Here is a 19,957-nt window from a genome sequence, read left to right as displayed (position 1 = left end):
GGGCACTTACAGCATATTGAACATTTCTAAGATTTATTAAAGGTTTTTCTTGTCTTTCCAGCTGGTGGCGCTCTAACTAATGGCTGAAGCTCATCTCAGGCTACGACCAGCATGGGCAGCATGTCTCACCTTGGAGATCTTTGGGATCTTGTTGGGGTCGATGGTCCTGCTGTTCTTCGTCATAGGCACAGTGTTCCAGGTCTCTTCTCTCTGCCCACGCTGATCTCTTTGATCTCGTGGATCTAAGGGGCATAAAGCAGGAAAAATATAGTTCCGTGGGAATTCAGCGACAATTCTGAACATTTTTCATCATTTCAGACACGCATTAAACACATGACGAAATATTATAGGTCATCTGACAGATGGGAGGGGGTAGGGGGGCTTCCTTTCTGCTGCTGGGCACAATAGCATCTCTGCGGGCTATAGGAACAGGAAGTCTGCCTGTATACTTGCAGGCTTCCTGAGTCACTGTAGCTGTGCCGATATGACTCTAAGCCTTAAAGAGGATTTAGACTGCAGGCCTGACCTGACCGCCTCTTGCTGTCCTTGGAGAGCAGCTGCTGGTGCACTTTTCTCTGCTCTTCCTGCTCTTCAATCTTAGCCTCTTTGTGGATCTGCTCAATTGTTTTCGGGCCCTGGTCAGCTCTCCTGGAAACCCAGTTGTGCTGGAAAAGAGAGAAAAAAAACACCAGATTCATAAAATACACCGAACAGTGTCAGTCAGATATAAACCAACTGAAACAACAACCAGAGCAAATTACCGTATTTCCCTTGTTTTATCATGATACACAGATCAGATCACATATGAGAAGCTGTCAGTCACAAAAGAAAATCACTAATAATTTAATGAGTGACCACACCTGACAGAAGATGTGTTAACAAGGTTTTCAACTTGCGACAGCCCATCATTTGTTATTAATATCTATGTGCGTGTCTATGACGCTGAGGATGAAGGTTTTTGTTTTTAAACAAAGTACCTTCTTGCTCATTTCAATTTCAAATTTGACAGGAACGTAGCACAGCAGGGATTTGAATTTTTCCTCCTTTTCGTATGAGATGCTGACGCTGATGCAAACAACTTGTGTCAGGCTAGAGTTAAGGAGCAATCTCAGCTTAATCAATGCAGATGCATCTACAGGAAAAACACAATATCAACCTTAACAGCGACACCACAGATGAGGTTTGATATATGTATAAAGCTGAACTGACAATTCTGTCTCATTTTCATTAGGCTTTTAAACTCAGGCTACAACAGCTAAACACAAACACAAAAACCCATAAAAGCACCCGTCACTGAGATGCTGGTTCGGTCCAGAGACAGCAGCAAATAACAAGGGGAAAAATAAACCGCATCCCCAAGCTTTACAGGTGGATTTATTACTTGTGAACCTCTTCTTATTTTTACTATGAAGATGTTTTCCAATCAACAACTTCCAATTTCTAAACTAGACATGTTTATAGGTTTTTGACGTCTATGTAATTAAACATCTCAATCTAATCAGTTTATAAAATAAATAAAGCAGTCGATGCACGCAGCTTCTGTACAAGTGTTAAGGATATGTTTTTTAAAAACTGTGTTGCACCTTGTTAGCAAGTCAGTATCACTGGGAATGGTTTATACCCCACTTCCTGTTAACTGATTTGGTAACTGACACTCACATCAGACATAAATTTCTTCAGAGGTTATTGCAAACAGTGATAAAATAATAACTGGGCATAGTGGCATAGTAAGTGGTGCTATATCTACAAAATTGAATGGAATATACACAGTAGTATTTATTGTAGCGTCTAATGTTTTTGTGCACTGCAGTGAATAAACATCAATGCTTATTTAGAAGACAACAAACACCAGCAGCTTTTTACTAAAGCTTCTCTTCTAGATTTCCCACAGCTTAAGACAACCTAGATTTAAGACTTATTACAACTTTTATTTTGCCATATTCAGAATTAAATTTAAAACAAACTTAATAACAAGACTGAAGGAAAAACAAAAGCACATCAACTCCTCAGGGTTAGAGATGAAACTTGTTAGCTTTTTCGATATATTTGAGGTATTTTGTTAAAGAATTTTGTAGTAAAATTTCCCCATCTTGATTTTGCTGTTAGCCAACAATACATTTATTCTGAGCTAACTGACCACTGTATTTTAAGACTGAGATTTTAAATTGAAATAATACTTTATCAAATGCAAATGCAGACAGAATGGACATTAGCTGGATTTGAATCTGACAGTTCCAAACTCTATATGATATTTGATTGTGCAAATGTGTGAATAGCTCGTGTAATCTGATGCATTTATTGCCACTGAACATGTGACATGTGCACTGCATCTTAGACTCTCTATCCAGACTGCTTGCACACCTGTAGTGGGAACATATTTGAAGCTGACTATTTTCCGCTGTGTGCAACATGTGAGTAAAATATCCTGACCGGATTTTTCTAAAGTTTTCATCAGTTCATTCGTAAAAACAGAAGTATACAGCTAAAACGTGATCAGCACATACAAGCTTAAACAAGGTCAGGTATTTAAATACTCCAGGTTCATGTTTGTTTGAGGTTTGTTACTGTTTACTGTGTATTTTACCAGAAGGTGTAAAGATTCAATGGTGGAGTAGATATCATTTGAGCAATACTAGATCAAAACACTGATATCCCGCATGTTTCAGAGAAACATGCAGGAAAAATCAATGAAATAAACCTCCGTGGGGGGAAATGCATTATTAGTTCATCTAAACATGGGCTGGGTTCTCCACTGAAAACAATTATCAGAAATGCACACACTCACCAATCTCAGGTCTATAACGTCCTGTAGCATGAACCGTATCCGAGATGAAGTCTTCCTCTCCTTGACGATTTTCTCCATCTGATTGAAATATTGATCCATCCGGGGCTGATGAAAGAGACAGACAAGGTTCATTTGAGATACGAAGGTTAAATTTTCAATTTCTTTAATGGACAGCAGGTCTGAGTGACTCACATTATTTCATTCTACTGACTGATTGTTCAGTTTATTACGTGGAGCGGGACCTGCCTGACCAACCAACATTAAATGGGAACATTTTGGGACGCAGCAGAACAAAAACTCTAATAACCCAAGATGAATGGACTCAATTCGACGTAATAGCTCGCCATTGAACAGAAATGTTCTGGAAATAATGAGATTAAACAAGATAAAACTCATCTAAAAAGGGAACAATGGCTGATTTATGATCAAATTCTTTAGGATTTTATGGCTCTCAACATATTCCAGAAGCAAACAAAGCAGATTTAAGTGGTTACGCTGAGTTCATAAGATTTTTGTAAGGGTGCAGTCTTTGTGCCAATTGGTTAGCTCTTTGGTAACTTTTTGGGGAATTTCTGCTTCTATCTACAGTAATAGCCCAGTAGTGCAGAGCTGATAGGAAAGAGGGGAGGAAGAGCGAAGGAGCAGCAAAGGGCGACAGGTTGGACTCAAACCCGGGCTGCTGCATTTAAGCTTTATGGCATATGCTCACTGCTCAACCAGTAGGCTGAAGTGGCACTGTGGGGCTGGTTATTGACAGCAGGAGGAAAACACTACATGTTAAAAAAAGACAAACAAAGACCCAAATATCACAACTGTGGCCTCTGTTGTCATCATTAGGTTTGTCTAACTAAGCCAATGTTCACATTTACTGAACTTTTGCTACAAATCAACTGAAACCATGTCAAATAAAACCAAGCAGCAACTTCTGGAGCTGAAACATGAAGCCAAGGCTAAAGTGCCAAAAACAAAAATTCCTCTGTGTTGTTCACTGCTGACAACCCATGTTAAAATACCCAACTTCATAGTACTAAAAACATGTTAACAACCTAGCATAAATTGGTTGAGGCCTCTATAAAGACTTTCCCCCCTATATAACAACTTTACAGATGTTGATGTTTTAAATTAGGGATGTTAAACTCGTTTTACATTGTGGGCCACATACAGCCCAGCTTGAGCTTATGTGTGCCAGACCAGTGAAACTCCCCTTTCTGTTAGTGTAAAGTTTAATTACACATTTAATCCTTGACATATCGCAACATAAGAAAAACAAGTGTGATTTTGACAGTACATCTCAGGTTTTCTTTGTGATAAAGAAATGCTGCTGCAGTAGTAAATGAAAGTCTTTATGCTTAAATATGGAAATATGGAAAATTAGAGAAAAACTTCCGGTAAGTCATTGCAGAGACTGTTCTGTAATTACAAAACAGGAACTTTTTGTTAATTCAAAGAAATGGACAAAATGGCAAAACCAAAAAATAATCATGCAATCATTCTATTTTGATGGAATCAGGCGGAAGTTTAAGACTCGTTGTTTGGGCTTCAGTTTTGTTGAGCAAAATCTTCTAATTTTAAAATCTTTCATTAAGCTGAAACACAAGCTGTCTGTGCTCGAATGTTCCACCAGCTTCCTTGATTACCTCTTCAGGCTTTGTGAACATATCAGAACAGGCATATTTCAAATACGCTTAACCCAATAATAGTTTTGCAATGGCACAGGCATCCAGCCACAGCTTCACCAGCTCCAGCATCTGTTGTTGTAATTTCAGTTTAACATAGCGAGGTTTAAATGATTTAATACACTGCAAACACCAGGTTTATTTGTCTATTTGTGACTCATAAAAACACACAACCCCCTCCCCTGCAGTGATCAATCTTTTTGGTTAAAGAGTAGGTATGATGTCAGTCTGTTGAGATTTTCCTTGGTTGACTACAGTCTAGATGTTTTCCCTGCTGGTCAGAGGACTTGTCTTTTGTAGGGTGACTGGTACATGACAAGGATCAAACCACACATCACAGTGCAGCAGAGAGCAGTATGGCCTTTAGGTCAGTTATGTCTCTCCAAGCATCTAAGGACTCTTTCTGTGACCAGCTGAGAGTCACTGATATCTACAGGAGAGCCAGTCAGACAGAACAAAGCAGAGCATCGACTGCAGAGACACTGTGGGGATATCCCCGTTTCCTCATAACCTATATAAAGAGCTTCTCTGTTGCCTCTGGAACTGAATGTAGCCAAACCGTTGAAGGATCAAATCCCAACAGAACTTCTTTTTTCTTTTTTTGTGCTGCTGTAAACCAGAATCACCTCATCTCACCTCATCAGATTCACTTAACTGCTGCACAGCCAACGCTTACCTTGGTGGATATTAGCACAGGCATAATGATGTCAAAGTGCCATGCCTGTGTCATAAATATAAATTGATTCACCTTTGACTCTATCCATCCAAATATTGTCTGAACTCGTTCACTTTCATTTCCGAGTCTGGCTTTAAGTTTTTAACACAGCCTCAGATAAAAGGTTTGTTCAAGGTCTCGCTGCAATGTCAAATCACCTCTGAATATGTAATGAATAACACTGTGCGTGTAGCACATTACACCAACAGCCTTCAGGCTTGTGCCAGTATGTACGAATCAGTGTAAATGTAACATTACTGTAAGTGTCAATCACATCTACCTTCACCGATTCTCTTTCTTGCCCTGACTCTGATACAACACGCAGCATAAATTCTGTACCAATTATCAGCAGAGGCTTATCTGATCTTGGCATAAATACTGGAAAACAGGAGACAGCTAACTGATTACGTCTATAAGTTAAATGTGCATACCAGCATCTCTAAGCTAACTATGAATAAACTTGTATAAGACCAAAATAAAATGCCTTGGGTTCAATGCTTGTCTCCAGGAACACCCCCCCCCCCCCCCCCCCCAAAAAAAAAAAAAAACCCCAAACCAAAAACGGTCTAGTCCAGGGGTAGGGAGCTCCAGGCCTCGAGAGATGGTGTCCTGCAGGTTTTAGATGTGTCCTTGATCCAACACAACTGATTTAAATGGCTAAATTAGCTCCTCAACATGTCTTGACTAAAACCTGCAGGACACTGGCTCTCGAGGACTAACGTTCCCTACCCCTGGTGTAGTCTATATGACCATAAACCACATTTTTACACCTTGGATGTAAATTTCTCTGCAAAACTTACACAGACAAGGTCAGACATTGTCAATTTGCAGATTCTGAGGTGTTTTATGCTAATTGTTTATCAATATTTGAGTGCAGTTCCTCCTGTTTCAAGTCTTAGCTTTTCATTTGAAGTCTCAGCAGGTAACTAAATACTTCCCCAAACACTGAAGACACTTAAACTTCACTATTAAACATAATAGTTAAACTATTAACTAAAACTATATATTAACAACCTAATAAAAGAACCTTCTCCGCCAGCTCACCTTTGCCTTTTCAAAGTCAAGGTCCTTGCCAATGGTGGTGAGTAGCCTGCACAGGCACTCCAAGGACTCCTCATCGTGGTTCTTGAGCAGCTTGACCACACAGTCATGCATAATGGCCTCTGTCAACATCTTGAGCTTGAAAAGCTCGCCGATGAACTTGATGTTGCCGATTGAACGCCGCCGGGCCTTGTCCTTTGCTTCCTCAAGCTCCTCCTGAAGCCGCTCACGCTCAGTCACCTAAAGAAAACAAGGAAACATCAAAGTTTAAAAATCTTATCTTGCCAGGAATGGAATATAGTCCAAATAAAATCCAAAGTAATACTTCTGAAGTCACAGATGACATACCGATGCAGCAGAGTCCAGCTCTTTCTGTTTCCTCTCAAACACCACATCGTCCACCTTGTCTTTCTCAAACTCCTTCTGGCAGCGATTTAGCAGCAGCTTGCGAAAGTTCACTGTGGTGTTGGGTTTGTCTGTCATCTGCACTCTGAGCTGTACGCGAACAAAGTTTGTAGTAAAGAGAAATTAGAGAAAAGACAACATCCCTAAGAATCTTTTAAGACTCAAGTCAGACCAAAACAACTGAAGTAGTTTTCATGTTATACTAAAGAAAAAAAATTTATACAAAAGCACACCAAAGCACACCCTTTTAGATGTAAAAAGTCATTTTAAACCCATTTTTATTTATATGCAATATTTACAATACTAACAATATAATAGCATAGTATAATAGTAACTTAGAATGAATATACCTACGGTATAATTTAAAGCATAACACAACCACAGCTCTGCGTCTTAATCGAGACAGTGATTGGCTTACCGTGGCGAGGCAGCGGCACATGTTTCCATAAGCCACGGAGAAGCTGGGCTCATCGATGGCCTTCTCGAAGACCAGGTCGATGACGCCTTTGAGTCTCTCCTCTGTGTCGATGGTCAGGTCTGTTACCTGCTTCATCAACTGGTTGAACTTCTGAGGCGTCAGCTTGTTCAAGATGCTCCGTACTTTCCTGAAGAGCTCCTGTAGGGAAGCCATCACGCAATCATAAATAGAACTTAATAACTCAGCTTATCAATCAGACACTGTATATTGAGTGAGTTCATTTAGTGGTAGGTTTAATTATTTAGGCGGCTAATTTTTGCTGTATTCTTTTATGTTATTTTGTGTGTTTTGCTGTCTGTGTATGGTATATTTGGCCCTGCCTGTGTTTTCTGAATCTCTGGATCCTCTGCGAGGCCCTCTCTCTTCAGGCCAGGCTTCCAGGCATTCTCTGCTTTTTTTAGCTGAACATCATCATTCACCACCACGTTCATGATGATCTTCCTGGGTGGAGGCCGCCGTTGCCCAATGCTCATTATCTGTGAATATAATGAAAGAAATCAAGAGAGAGTTAACATTGCTAATGACATGACTTAATTACATAAAAAATAATAAAAATAATAGGAAATAGGAAAAACAATAGGACACAAACAACACGACTACCAGGAGGCACTCATTGAAGTATAAATTATTCCAGCTCTGTTTAAATAGACTGCAGTGTGTCGGTGGCTACAAACCACCCAAGTATTTTCCGTGACTCTCTTTTGCATTTTTTCATTCATTTGATTGTGATTGACTTGCCAGTGGAAGTTCCTCCCATTGTTATTTTGAAAGTTCAAATGCACCTGACCAGCTAGCCCTACCACTTCCTGAATCGTGTTTTCCGTGCTGGCTAGCTTCTTGGCCAGGTTGCTATTGTGGCGATCCTCAGCTGCTTTTCCAGAGAGGATCTTATCCTGCAATCGGATGGACTCAAACACAACTAGTGACAGTTAATAGAGGACCCACAGCAGGTGGAGAGCTGGTTCCTGCCAATTATATCTCAAGATAGTGAAGTTGGAATGTATCGAGGAATGGGAGACTCATGGGAGAGGCATCTGATTATAATGCATACTGCACTGAATCCCCACAGTAGAGGCTGAGGTTTTGTTTGCATATATACTTGTGCGTAGGCATGTTAAGCTTATATTCTGCCATTGTCATGTATTAACGTGCTAAATCAAATTACAGTCTATTACACTTCGTTTAAGAGATATTACCATTGTACTAATCAATAAATAGATATATCAATAAATCAATAAATAACACTGATTTAACACCGTACTATAATTACTAAATTTAATTACTATAATTTAAGAATTATTAATTTATCACAAAGTAATGGAGAAATAAAATATTTGCAACTAAGAAAATAAAAAACATTGTCAAATATATTATATAGATTCTAAAATATTGTATTCTTTTAACTTCTCAACATCCAGTTAACTGACAAACCACTCAGTTAGGTTACATTTTAGCCACATGCTCAACATCCATAGTTTACTTGAAGATGTTAACCTTTCTTATCGAGTCTCATATATTGATCTTGTAGCTATAGGGTTTCCGTTTTAAGATTTCCATTGTGGATACAAAACCCTGCCCTTAAGCAAATCTCTCATGGTGCAGTGAACGTTAACACAGAATGCAGACAAACGTGGGTGCAACCCAAACCTGTAAGAAACACTGTATTAACCCTATGGATTATTAATAGGGGCACACTTGATTAGCTTAATTCAGTCTTGACAAGTGTACAACTAACTGTGTTACACTGTACACTGGAGTAGAAGCAGTGTGAGTAAGATTTTATGAATGACTGTGGCAGCTTGTGCGAGTACATGTGTGACTCACCGCAGAGCTTCGTCCTCCAGACATCTGTCTCCCAAAATCTGCGAAAGCAGGTGTGAAATCGGGTCCTCTGGAAATCACCCTGGAATCCACCGCTCGAGACGGCAGCTTGTTTTGGTTCATCTGCATGAAACATAACATACACAAAGACATACATAAACACACAAGGTAACCCTAACAGCAGGGGGAGCAGTGATACCCTGGTAATCTGGTAATATTGGCAACAGGGCAAGATGAGCCTAATAAGCGTGTGTGAGTGTGTTTGTGTGTGGAAGGATGAATTTCTAACCCGGTAGTCACTTTTAAAGGTGGCCTCCAATAAATGACAGTCATACTACATTATCAGTCTATTGTTTATATGTTCTTCTAGCACCGGTAATAAATTATGCTCGGCTTGTTCTGCGGGCCGTACAGTAAGAAAAGTCAGAACCAGATGTGGAAGGGGAGGACAGAAGAAAGGAACGCAGGAGAGAGCGAGATAGTTGTGGGGGAGGAGAGAAGAACAAATCCAGCTCTTTGTCTTTCAGCTGTCCTTGACTTCCTCTTGACTCTTTTCCAGTGAGATTTCACTTTCTCCCACAGAGAAAATGAGACTTTGGGATTGTACCAATCAACTGTTCGCCGGCCTGGTTGTTCTTTTTTGAGAGATGGGGGAGGGGCATGTGCTCTTGACACTGCCAAGTGTGACATAATAGCAATGTGATTTTAATCAAAACAGCATTTCTGCAGGCCATATGCTCCACCCATACATATGTGTGGATCGGAGCAACAAACTAAAACAACGTCTATTGTCGCCTGTTGACATGTGGTTGAAAAAATCCTTTTCATTCATTTCACAAAAAAAGGTTGATTTGAAACTAATGCTACAATTAATGATTGTTTTCAGCACCATTATTTTTTAATCTTTTAAAAAAAATGGCATTATGAATAATGCCCAGAGCCTGCTGTGATTTCTGTGTTTTAAGTCTGTTCTTTTTTCCTCAACCAACAGTCTAAAACCCAAATGACAATAAATGCACAACGCTTTGAACTTCATGTTTGAGAAGCTGAAACCACAAGTATTTTTCAGATCAATGAGATAGAGTGGACTGTTTGGAATTAGTCTACATCATGGAGAACATTTGTTAATACCTTCAGATCAGGGGTCAGCAGCACACCTCTTCCAGCCCCTGCCGTGAGTGCAACTGTGCTTATTTTCAAATACATGCTGCTGGAGACCATCAAGACTCGTCATTCACTGGTGTAAGCTATTTAAACTCCAGTCTTTTGGATTTTTGCTGCAGTCCTTTGGTGACTTTGAAGGGAGCAGAACCACATCATATTGCATTTATTTCCTTCGTACGGTTTATGTGAGTTGCAGATCACCCGAAAGTCCATCGATAGCGAAAGGGACAGCTCTTGCTTCAAGCACTGCCAAAGCGAGAGCTAAATTTAATACACCTCAGGACCACCATGGGCCTCCAGCTACCACACTACAGCCTGCTTTAGGAGGACAGAAGACCATCCACTCATTTTCTTAGCTCCTCATCCAAGCAGGGGGATATGACCTGGATAAGTTACCTGTCCATCACAGCATTAACACAGACAACCACATGCTAACATACGCACTTAATGCGAGTTTAGAAACACCAATCGACCAAGTATATTTCTGGACTGTGTGGGAAGAAAAACCAACACAGGGACTTCATGCAGGCACAAATGCCACACAGCAATGCCCCAACCAACAAGGAGGGTCAAACCAAGAGCCTTCTTACTGTGAAGTGACAATACTAATAATTGCACCATCAAAGTCCTCCAACTAAAACGAGACAATGCTTTTGTTTTGTTTGCTTCTTACTGTTCTGAGGCCTGAAGACTCGCTGAGCACCTTTATAACGCACACATCAATATCCCCTCCTCAGACAAAGATGCCCAAAACCTATCATTTTTTTTGTCACTAAATGATTTAAGTGATAAGAGAGTGGTGATAGATATGGGATTTTAGCTAAATGTCAGCTGAAGTCTGGTAACAAGAAGTCTGGCTCTGGGAATAAATAACAATAATGGAAAAAATAAAGGAGGGGTTTAGCCCAAGATAACAGAGATGGGCCTGTCAAGGCCACATATCTGCAAAAATAAAAAATAAAAACCTGACAACATTTTCAGCAATCTATTTATCTACACAGATGTCAGGCTGTTTAAAGCTTTATGAATTCTGCAAGACTGCTGGGCTATCTGTAGCTTACCTTGTCCAGCACCACATCGCTGATCGGTGGGAGCCCTTCAGGCTTCTGTATGCAGGCAGGCATGAACTGGAAGCCCAACAGAAACTCTCTGTTATACTGACGTTTCCCACTGGGTTCAGTCAGGTCTGGACAGCCAAGCAGGATTGAAGAGGAAAGTAAAGGGGGAAAAAAAGGATAAACAGATATGAGAAACAGGCAGAAGTGCTGAGCTTTTCATTTAGAGGCAGCTCTAAATATAGAAATATAAAGACAAATATTTTTATTTGTAAATGCAGAACTCCATCCTTTGCTCCCTGGATTTCAGTTTTGCCTTGGGTCATTTGAAAACACTGTTCACACAGACTGAGGTCCTTCTCACCTTCCATGTCTGGAGGAGCTCCGGTGGAGTTCTCCTTGTCTCCAGGGGTGGCTCCGCTGTCGCTGCTCTCCGTCTCCGAGGTGTGGCCTGCTCCGTTCCTGATTGGCTCCAACTCTGCTTCACCATTTTCCTCTGGAGCAGTGGGCTTTCCATCAGCTTCTGGACTGCTACCAGAAGCAGGAGCAGGGGTAGAGGTGAAGGCTGATGGTAGGGGTGCTGGGCTGCTGCTCAGAGGAGCTGACTGCACAGCCTGGTCTCCAGCAGGCTGATCTACTGGCTTAGACTCATCCTATGAGGAGGCAAGATTCCATTAAGGTCCAAGCGTGTTCAAATTAGGGTTAGGGTTACATTTAAACATATATTTTTAAGGTGTAATTATAACGTACTTGCAGGGCACACTTGTACATGAAAGCTTAGCTTTGAAATGGGTATTCACTGATTAAATTAAGGTCTACCTGTTTATTTTCAGGATAGACCAGTATATTAAATCTGTTGAGAGAAGCCGCTGTTCTGCAGCTCTCTCAGAAATTATTTTACAGGTTTTAACTGCCCCCACCCCCCCCAAAAAATACATATTTACTGTAAAATAAACATCTGGAAGTCCCTTACATATTACACACTAAAATGATAGTTCATAAAAAAAGAAAATGTAAAAACTGAAGCACAACATGCTGCTTTTAACAGACTGAAACAAATGGTGACAGAGTTCAAAGACATCCTGCTGGTATCATTTATTTCCCTTTACTCTGTCCCCACAGTCATTTAACTAGAATTTGAATAGCCCAGTGCTTTTAGCAGTCCTCATCGTGGAGACTCAAACGCCATCTATGCACATAAACAGCACAACAGGAAACACCGAACTTCCTCTGAGTAATACAGCAGAACAATTAAAATACAAATACAGTCTACCATCAACTCAACTATAATACTTGTATTATAATATAAATTCCCATCGGTTATTATATAAGGATGTAACCTTTTTACTTTTGGCTGATGTATGGGAAAAGCTTGTTTAGTAAACAACCCGCTGTATTCTTCACCTTTCTTTTGGCTAGTTATGCAGTCTTAGGGAATAACAGCACATTTCACCCAGACAATATATCTCATTTCATTAGTGTGATTGCTGCATGCAGAACCCAAACAACATTAAGCGGTTCAGCTGAACTTGGCCAAGGTATGCATGCAGTGTGACTGCTATTCATGAGAATGGGACTCATATGCTTTAACAGCTACCTTCATCAAAGTTTTCAAATCTAGAACAAGGTGTGTCACCAATTCTAAAAATTGCCTAAAATCAACCTCACCGTGCTCTTAAAAAACCTTGGCCATGAAAGAAAAGGAGCAAGGGTGCCAGACAAAAGTTTAGATGTAGAAACAAACTGAAGCGTACTCAGACAGCTTAGTGCAGTGTGAGCACAGCCCAGCAGGTGGCAGGGGAAGGGAAAACAACAATGCTAGGACATGGTACAAGACAGCTACACACAGGGTATAACCTTCATCAGAGACCTAAAAAAAATTCAAATCAAACAATGCCAAAGGTGTGGAGATATTTTCTGAAACACCACTTATACATGGCAGGGAAACACCACTCTGAAACACCACAAAATTTTTAGTCAGTGTAAAGGGTTTCCTCTTTTTTTCCCCCTCTTTTACTCTTTGTGTTTAAGATAAGATAATCTTTATTAGTCCCACATGTGGGAAATTTGTTTGTCTCCTAGTGTGCTTTGTGTATACGATACTAATGTATCTGTTACTAAACCTTCTATTTTTACATATAAACTTCTGGCTTCCAGCACTGAGATGAGCTGAGAACAGAAACACATAATGAACTTTTTTAGGCTTATTTATTATCTACACTCCTAAGGTTTTATGTTTAAAACCTCTCTGTGTGACTTTTTGTTTTTTTGCATATAACGGCTCAAAACCTGTTCAGCATAGACTAAAAATAAGCCATTTAAAGCCCTTTATTTGTTGGCCAGTATTTGGCGGTGTTAGAACTCCGCCACAGCAACAAGCCTGTGCAAAACCATAAAAGAAAGGAAACGAGAGTGGAACGGAGATGGTTTTACATGCAGTGGACTGGCTGAGCAGTGGAGATGATGGATAACTCCTTGCTGACGATAACAACACCCCAAAGTCATTTATGTCTGCTTCCCTAACCACACATGTGGAAACATTTTCCACTTGAACTTTTGCCCAAATTGTGCCTTTCCTCCTCTCTCCCTCTCACATTCCTGTAACACTTTGCAGGACTACTCCTAAATGAATTAAGACAAAATAAAAACTATTTCGGAGAAAAAAAAATATCACAGTATCTCAAAAAATTATCGATTGTTTATTCGTCCACAGACTATAAGCCACTTCTCTCCAGAGGCTAATAAAAAAGAATCTACAATTTGATGTCAAGCTCAATACCTAGGTTTTCTTTCCTCTCTTCATCCTGAATTATGAGTTAAGAGGCCAACTTCTTACCTCATCCACATTTTGAGGTGCATCTCCAGTAGAGGTCCCTTCATTTGGTTTTCTCCAGGTCTTTGGTATTGCAGAAGCAGTCTGATTAACTACAGGGAAACAGAAACGCAGGAACTTAAGATCACTTGCAGCCAGTCAGTAAACAAGCAAGTCATGAGGGATTTAAAAGGTAAATTTGATTTAGTAAGAATGATGGCAAGAAAAGCATCTTTTTACTCAAGTTACAAACCCATTATGTTTTATCAAACTATCAATCAATGCTCCATTTCAGACAGTTTTTACTACCGTCTCTATGATTTCAATGAGAGGAGTTGTCCTTAATATGGCTCTAACCTTCAGTTTGAATATTTTGACAACCAGAAGAAAACTGAGTTAAAGGGAGACGGGTTAAATTTGCTTATTTCAGCTAAAGGTCTGCATCCAGATCCAGTTAAAACAAACAAAATTCATAGAGAGAAATGAAAATAAAAAGTCGACATTCAGTGGGTGCAATGCCGAGACATGACCCTCAGTTTATTCAGCCACTCAAAATGAATGAAGATTTCATAAAAAGCCCGTGTTCGCTACCAAACAAGTAGAAACAAGAAAGTGTAAAAAATATTTCCTCTAATTTCCATGACTTGACTTCCTTTCCTTTTCCTGTGTTATGTTTTGTTTGATTGTGGACTACTGAGGATCAGCTATTTTAGCACAGTGTTTGAAAAGAGATTATCTGCAAAAACGTGCCTTATGGATGTGCCCAACAGGACCACTTAATTCAGCTATTTATGTATAACATCATAAAATAGTAATGGACTCATAAAACAGCCACTCATTGGCTTGTCACTGCCACTTAGTTTATAGCACGCTTTTAAAATGCCACATGCAATCAAGAACTTAAACGAACTCAGTACCCGTAATAGGACTCTTCCTGGTGAGTGCTTGTTGCTGGGACTCTGTTTTGCTGTCAGTAACACCAACGTGTGCCTCTGCCCCTCCTCTAGAGATGAGGTCTTTAGTGTCTAAGGACTTGCTCAGCTCATCAGCCTCCGCTGTGGCCTGCACTAGAGGCGGAAGGCCAGGAGGGAGCATAACTGGCAGAGTTGGGACGGGGCTTGAGGTCAGGGTGACTGGCACCACAGCCACAGGTGCCATAGGGGAGAGCGTAGCAGCAATGGGCACCTCTGGCCTCACATCAGAGGGCAACGTTTGAGAGGAGGAGAGCTCTCCGTAAGCAGGAGCAGATGCCTGGGGCTGGAGAGAAGGCTCATGAGCTTGAGTGTCCAGCTCAGTCCCAGAGTCTGCAAGGCCGTTCAAAGCCTTGGGAGCCAGCGATGGAGAGGCAGCTAAAGTTCGTGGGGCATCTAAAAGAGGCTTGTCTGTGTTGGGCATCTGAGGTGGTGCCGAAGAGGGCTTGCTCTCCCCAGCAGAGGAGGAGGCGCTGTGAGAAGATGCTGAAGTAGTGGACTCCCTGGCTGAGGGACGTTCACTAGTGTTGGCGACTGCAACTGGGAGAGTGACGGGGCGTGCCAGAGAAGCAGTGAAGGGAAGCTCGGGCTCGGGAGCAGGAGAGGGCTCAGATGCAGGAGTGTTGGCCTCCAGTCTCTCCAAGGGAGCGTCAGGCTGCACAACCCCAGGTGAGGAAGACTTCTGGGCAACTGGCTCCAATTTTGGCAAGTCATCTAAGAGGAGGAAGGAAAATGATTTCAGAATGCAGTTAGCAAAGCTCAAGGTTTTTCCAATCAGAATCATGTATTAACACGCCTTTGTGTTAAAACATTACCAAATAAATAAATTAAAAAACAAACCAGAGCAACCAAAGTTCAACCATTTGCACAAGATATTGTTAACAGAGAAATTCCCGTGAAAGCTTGTCAAATCTTACAGGTATTTACAGGAAGAGCAGGAGGCACTGTTGATTCAATACTCATTTGAATGTGAAATGAAAGTGAAAGCACTCAATCTGCAATGTCAAAGTGATCTTTAAAATATCTGAAAATCACCAAAAGAAATACAGCTAGAGGGAAACACTGGTTGCGGTTATGGATGAAACAGTAAAATCATTGATTCATCAATTACATTACTTTAGTATTTTTTGAGCACCTAATGGCATGTTTTTACCATATGTACATACCTATAGTTACATATGCATGTATGTATTATGTAATGTAATAGGATTGGGCCCCTATGTGTTGGGGAGTTTTAGATGACATTTAAGGACAAAAGAAGCGTTCGGGGCAGACCTGGCCCTGGTTTGGTGTCTGAAGCCACAGCTGTCAACGGCTGCTGTGGCTGCTGGGGCTGTTGAGACTGTTGGGACTGTGGTGGTTGTGGTGACTCCAACGTGTAGCTTCCAGGATGGGTTTGCTGTTGCGGAGGAGGCTGAGGCTGCGACTGCTGCTGCTGCTGCTCCGGAGTCTGGCTGCTGCTCGGCTGCTGCGATTTGAGGTAGAAAATGTGAGGATAATGAGGGTGCGGCCATAAAAACTAGCAACACAGAAAACCAGAAAGAGAGGCACAAAGATGCAGGCAAGCACGCACACAAACAAATAAACAAGCCCAAATGCAGAATTAAGCAAAAATAAGGAGTCCAACGAGGTAGAATAAGAGGAGAGATGAAAGACAAGACAGGAGAAACAGAAAGACGGAGAATGAGGGATGCGAGAGGAAGGGCAGGAGGAGAGGAGAAGATCAGGACGATGCGGAATTAAAGCACAGCGAAAAGGGGGTAGATGCATTAAAAATGAAATTGGGAGGGGGCACAAAAAGACAGAGAAAAAGAGGAAAGACACTGTTAACATCCACAGAAGGACACAGGGAGGAAGAAGTCCTAACATCCCTCTCAGAATTCAGAATCCAGGGAATCTGTCTCATTTGGGCTTTTCTTTTTACCATTTATTAAAATGTGTCAATAGCATTAGAACACTAGATTTTCCATATAAAACAAGGGCTACTTTTTGTTTTTTATAAAGCAGCAGTATGAGTAGTCGGCGATGTAAAGATCAGGAATGAGTACCAACACATTTCCATATTTATCTAAGCACGATGCCAAACAAATTCAATTTTTTATTTTGTTTGTTTGTGCAAGAATAGATTGAACAGAGTTAGTAGAATCTGCAACCTGAGTGGATTCTGAGGAAGGAGTAGGAGTATAAAGAAATTACATATGCAATCTACTGTAAAAGGTAGTGAATGAACAGAAACAGTGAAAGGAAGAAAAGCAGGTGTAAGATTAACAAGAGCTGTTAAACAAGATTACAACAAACTTACTTATTGCTATGAGACTATCACATGCAGAGTGATATTTACAAGTTATGAACCACCTCCATATCTACACATACTGTATGTGGCATTTAATAATAATCTAACTTGGTTATTATCTTTATGTGAGCTTTTGAGCTTTTATGCTCCCAGAAACAGGCTAAGAAACCAAGGGAATGAACATAATGAATGTGCAAAGATTTACTTTTAAATATTGGCCCTGATTAAAATACAACAGGCATGTAACATTCTAGGCTGAAAGCCCTCATTAATTTCTTATGATAGGGCAAGATGGCTGAATAAACTGATCCTGTCTGACACACACAGTGGCAGAGAGGAGATTAGAGCAGAGAGCTCACACTGCAACCAAGGAATATGAAACCTTCCACCTCTCTAAATACTTCTACGTAACTACTGCAGGTGAGAGGTGAGTGAGGGTATTCCAGAGTAAGCCATACCTGTGGTGGGGTTGGTGTAGAGGAGGGGGGGCCGACAGGAGGCGTTGAATTCCTGCTCCCTGAACCCCCTGCCATGATCTCCTCTGTGATATCCTTGCCACCCTGATTGGGGTCACGGATACGGATCTGGGAGGACAATGGCACAAAAGAAGAAGAAAAAAAAAAAAAAAAAAATCAGACCTTACTAAAGCGCTCAAGTCTTACAGCAATCCTGCATCAGCAGTAGATGATGTATTTTATCAGCTAAGAAAGGAAGGAATCAGACTTGGAGGGAATCTCACACTCAAATTGGCTGTAAATGATGATATAATGACCAGCTTTTAATTCAACAAATACACGTATGTTGTACACGCTAGAAAAATTGTTATATCAGTAATATCTGGTACTTTTCAACATAATTCTCGCTGGACAAGTCAACCATCAAAAGTTGGGTGAACTGAACTTCTACACAAACACACGAGAGACGAGGGAAACTAAGGCTACGTTCACACTGCAGGTCTTAATGCTCAATTCCAATTTTTTGATCAAATCCAATTTTTTGTCTGCTTGTTCACACTACGAATAAAATGTGACAGCAAACGCGCTCTAGTGTGAACCCTCAAAGCGGCCCGCATGCGCAAAAGAAGACGTCACACAAGGCGCTCTGTTTAGACCCAGACCAAACAGTATTGTTTGACTGATGGCCTTAATATAAAGACTTGTTTCGGACTTTACGTTTCCCAATTTGCTTTAAGTTATAAAGTTATTTTGTTATTTACATATGGCCTAATAATTATCCTTATTGCTGTTTTAGAGAGGAGCGGTGCTTCAAAGGATAGTTGCAGATTACTGTCAGAATCTGCAGATTATACAGGACAAATAAAATGGTCACGTTTCTCCAACGTTGTCTTCCCAACAGTTTCACTGACATCTACACGGGACGGCCAGGAAGCGCTTGCGATGTCTTATTGGGCGCTTCTCCAGCACTGATAATTGGCATCTGTCTTGTGTCAGTGACGTAAAAGACGGATTTAATGCGACTTGACCGTTCACACAGCAGTCGCTTTCTGAAACATCAGATGTGTATCCGATTCAGTACCGCATATGAAAGTGACCCAGATCGGATTTGAAAATATCGGATTTGTGCCGTTCACACTGTCGTACCATGATCGGGTATGGGTCGCATAGGGTCAAAAAAGTCAGATTTGATGCGCTTTCGCCTGCAGTGTGAACATAGCCTAAGAAACAGTGAGGAGTTCCTTTCCAACTTTCCACCATGAAGAGAAAACACACCTTCTTTACATATAGGAATGAATGAATTACCTTAATTACCTTAAATTAAAACACAATTAAGTAGGAACAGTAGACCAAAAGGACACAACTACTTGCTTAGGGATAGAAGTGTTTCCTTAATAAAAAATAAAAAAAATACCCAGGCTTAGGACCAGTATGGAGTCAACCTGAAAATCCAAGTGATATGGTATTTACAGTGCCACGAGAAAGTATCCAGCCTCTTTCAGATTCCTTAATCTTTTGCAAATGATGATTTAATTGATTAAGAGGAAAAAAGGTATGCAAATCTACCATTAGTTTTTCATGTAGGGCTAGGTAGGTTTGGACAGTTTTTCCCCTTAATGAATGAAATTATCATTTAAAAACAGCAACTCTCCAGCATGAAAAGGCACAAATTAAAAAGTCCCTTTAATGTGTGACTTCTTTTGTGTGGCTTCCTCTTGTTTTGTGTATATTCCTCTTGTTTTTATTTGTTCCTGTTGTCTTACTATTTGTATTTCCTGCACAGTTTGTGTGAGTCCCCACAATTTCACTGTACATGTAAAATGACATTAAAAGGCTATTTGATTCTATTCTATGAAGAGGAAGTATTTAGTCTAGTTATCTTTGTCTAATATTAAAACTTGCTTGATGATCTGAAACCTTTAAGTGTGACATGTGCAAAAAACTAAGAAATCAGAAAGGGGGCATATACGATTTCACAGCACTCTATCCTCGGGGTGCCTCCCTTCCGCTACTTTACAGGATACAACGCGAGCTAATGTCATAGCTAGGGGCCAGCCAACGTCAACAAATGACCAGTTTCCAGCCCCAGAGACAAAAAATGAAGCATATCCAGCTGACAAAGAGACAAATAAATGCCACTGTAAGCATACCTAAAGGAAACAGTGTTTAGTCAAACTACAGCCTTGTCACCAGAGTGTTTTGGCCAACGCCCACCTATACAAAAGTGCGCAACAGGATGCTGATTCCAGTTTACTTAAAAGTTATAGGTGTCATTACTAACAAAGG

General features: G+C 40.6%; 1 protein-coding gene across 5 annotated transcripts in view; it reads right to left on the bottom strand.

Moving 5' to 3' along the window:
* eif4g3a (eukaryotic translation initiation factor 4 gamma, 3a) overlaps positions 1 to 19,957 on the bottom strand; it is a 69,120-nt gene that overhangs the window by 15,164 nt on the left and 33,999 nt on the right. For 4 of the 5 annotated variants that reach the window (XM_085353428.1, XM_085353431.1, XM_085353430.1 and 1 more), the window contains 14 exons: positions 17,675 to 17,800; positions 16,199 to 16,391; positions 14,870 to 15,637; positions 13,977 to 14,065; positions 11,505 to 11,793; positions 11,147 to 11,271; positions 8,925 to 9,044; positions 7,421 to 7,576; positions 7,041 to 7,238; positions 6,566 to 6,712; positions 6,221 to 6,457; positions 2,786 to 2,890; positions 527 to 665; positions 130 to 242 (listed from right to left, as the gene is read on the bottom strand). In XM_085353428.1, the coding sequence (XP_085209554.1) occupies positions 130 to 242; positions 527 to 665; positions 2,786 to 2,890; positions 6,221 to 6,457; positions 6,566 to 6,712; positions 7,041 to 7,238; positions 7,421 to 7,576; positions 8,925 to 9,044; positions 11,147 to 11,271; positions 11,505 to 11,793; positions 13,977 to 14,065; positions 14,870 to 15,637; positions 16,199 to 16,391; positions 17,675 to 17,800 (2,805 nt within the window). The remainder of the gene's footprint in view (positions 1 to 129; positions 243 to 526; positions 666 to 2,785; positions 2,891 to 6,220; positions 6,458 to 6,565; positions 6,713 to 7,040; positions 7,239 to 7,420; positions 7,577 to 8,924; positions 9,045 to 11,146; positions 11,272 to 11,504; positions 11,794 to 13,976; positions 14,066 to 14,869; positions 15,638 to 16,198; positions 16,392 to 17,674; positions 17,801 to 19,957) is intronic. The other variant, XM_085353429.1, reaches the window with a different exon arrangement.

Source organism: Diplotaxodon limnothrissa, linkage group LG5, assembly GCF_057381915.1.
Source record: "Diplotaxodon limnothrissa isolate DT_005_m linkage group LG5, D_limnothrissa_male_GT1.1, whole genome shotgun sequence".
NCBI lineage: Eukaryota > Metazoa > Chordata > Actinopteri > Cichliformes > Cichlidae > Diplotaxodon > Diplotaxodon limnothrissa.
The sequence above is the reverse complement of the archived record's forward strand: the minus strand, read 5'-3'. Positions and strand labels throughout refer to the sequence as shown.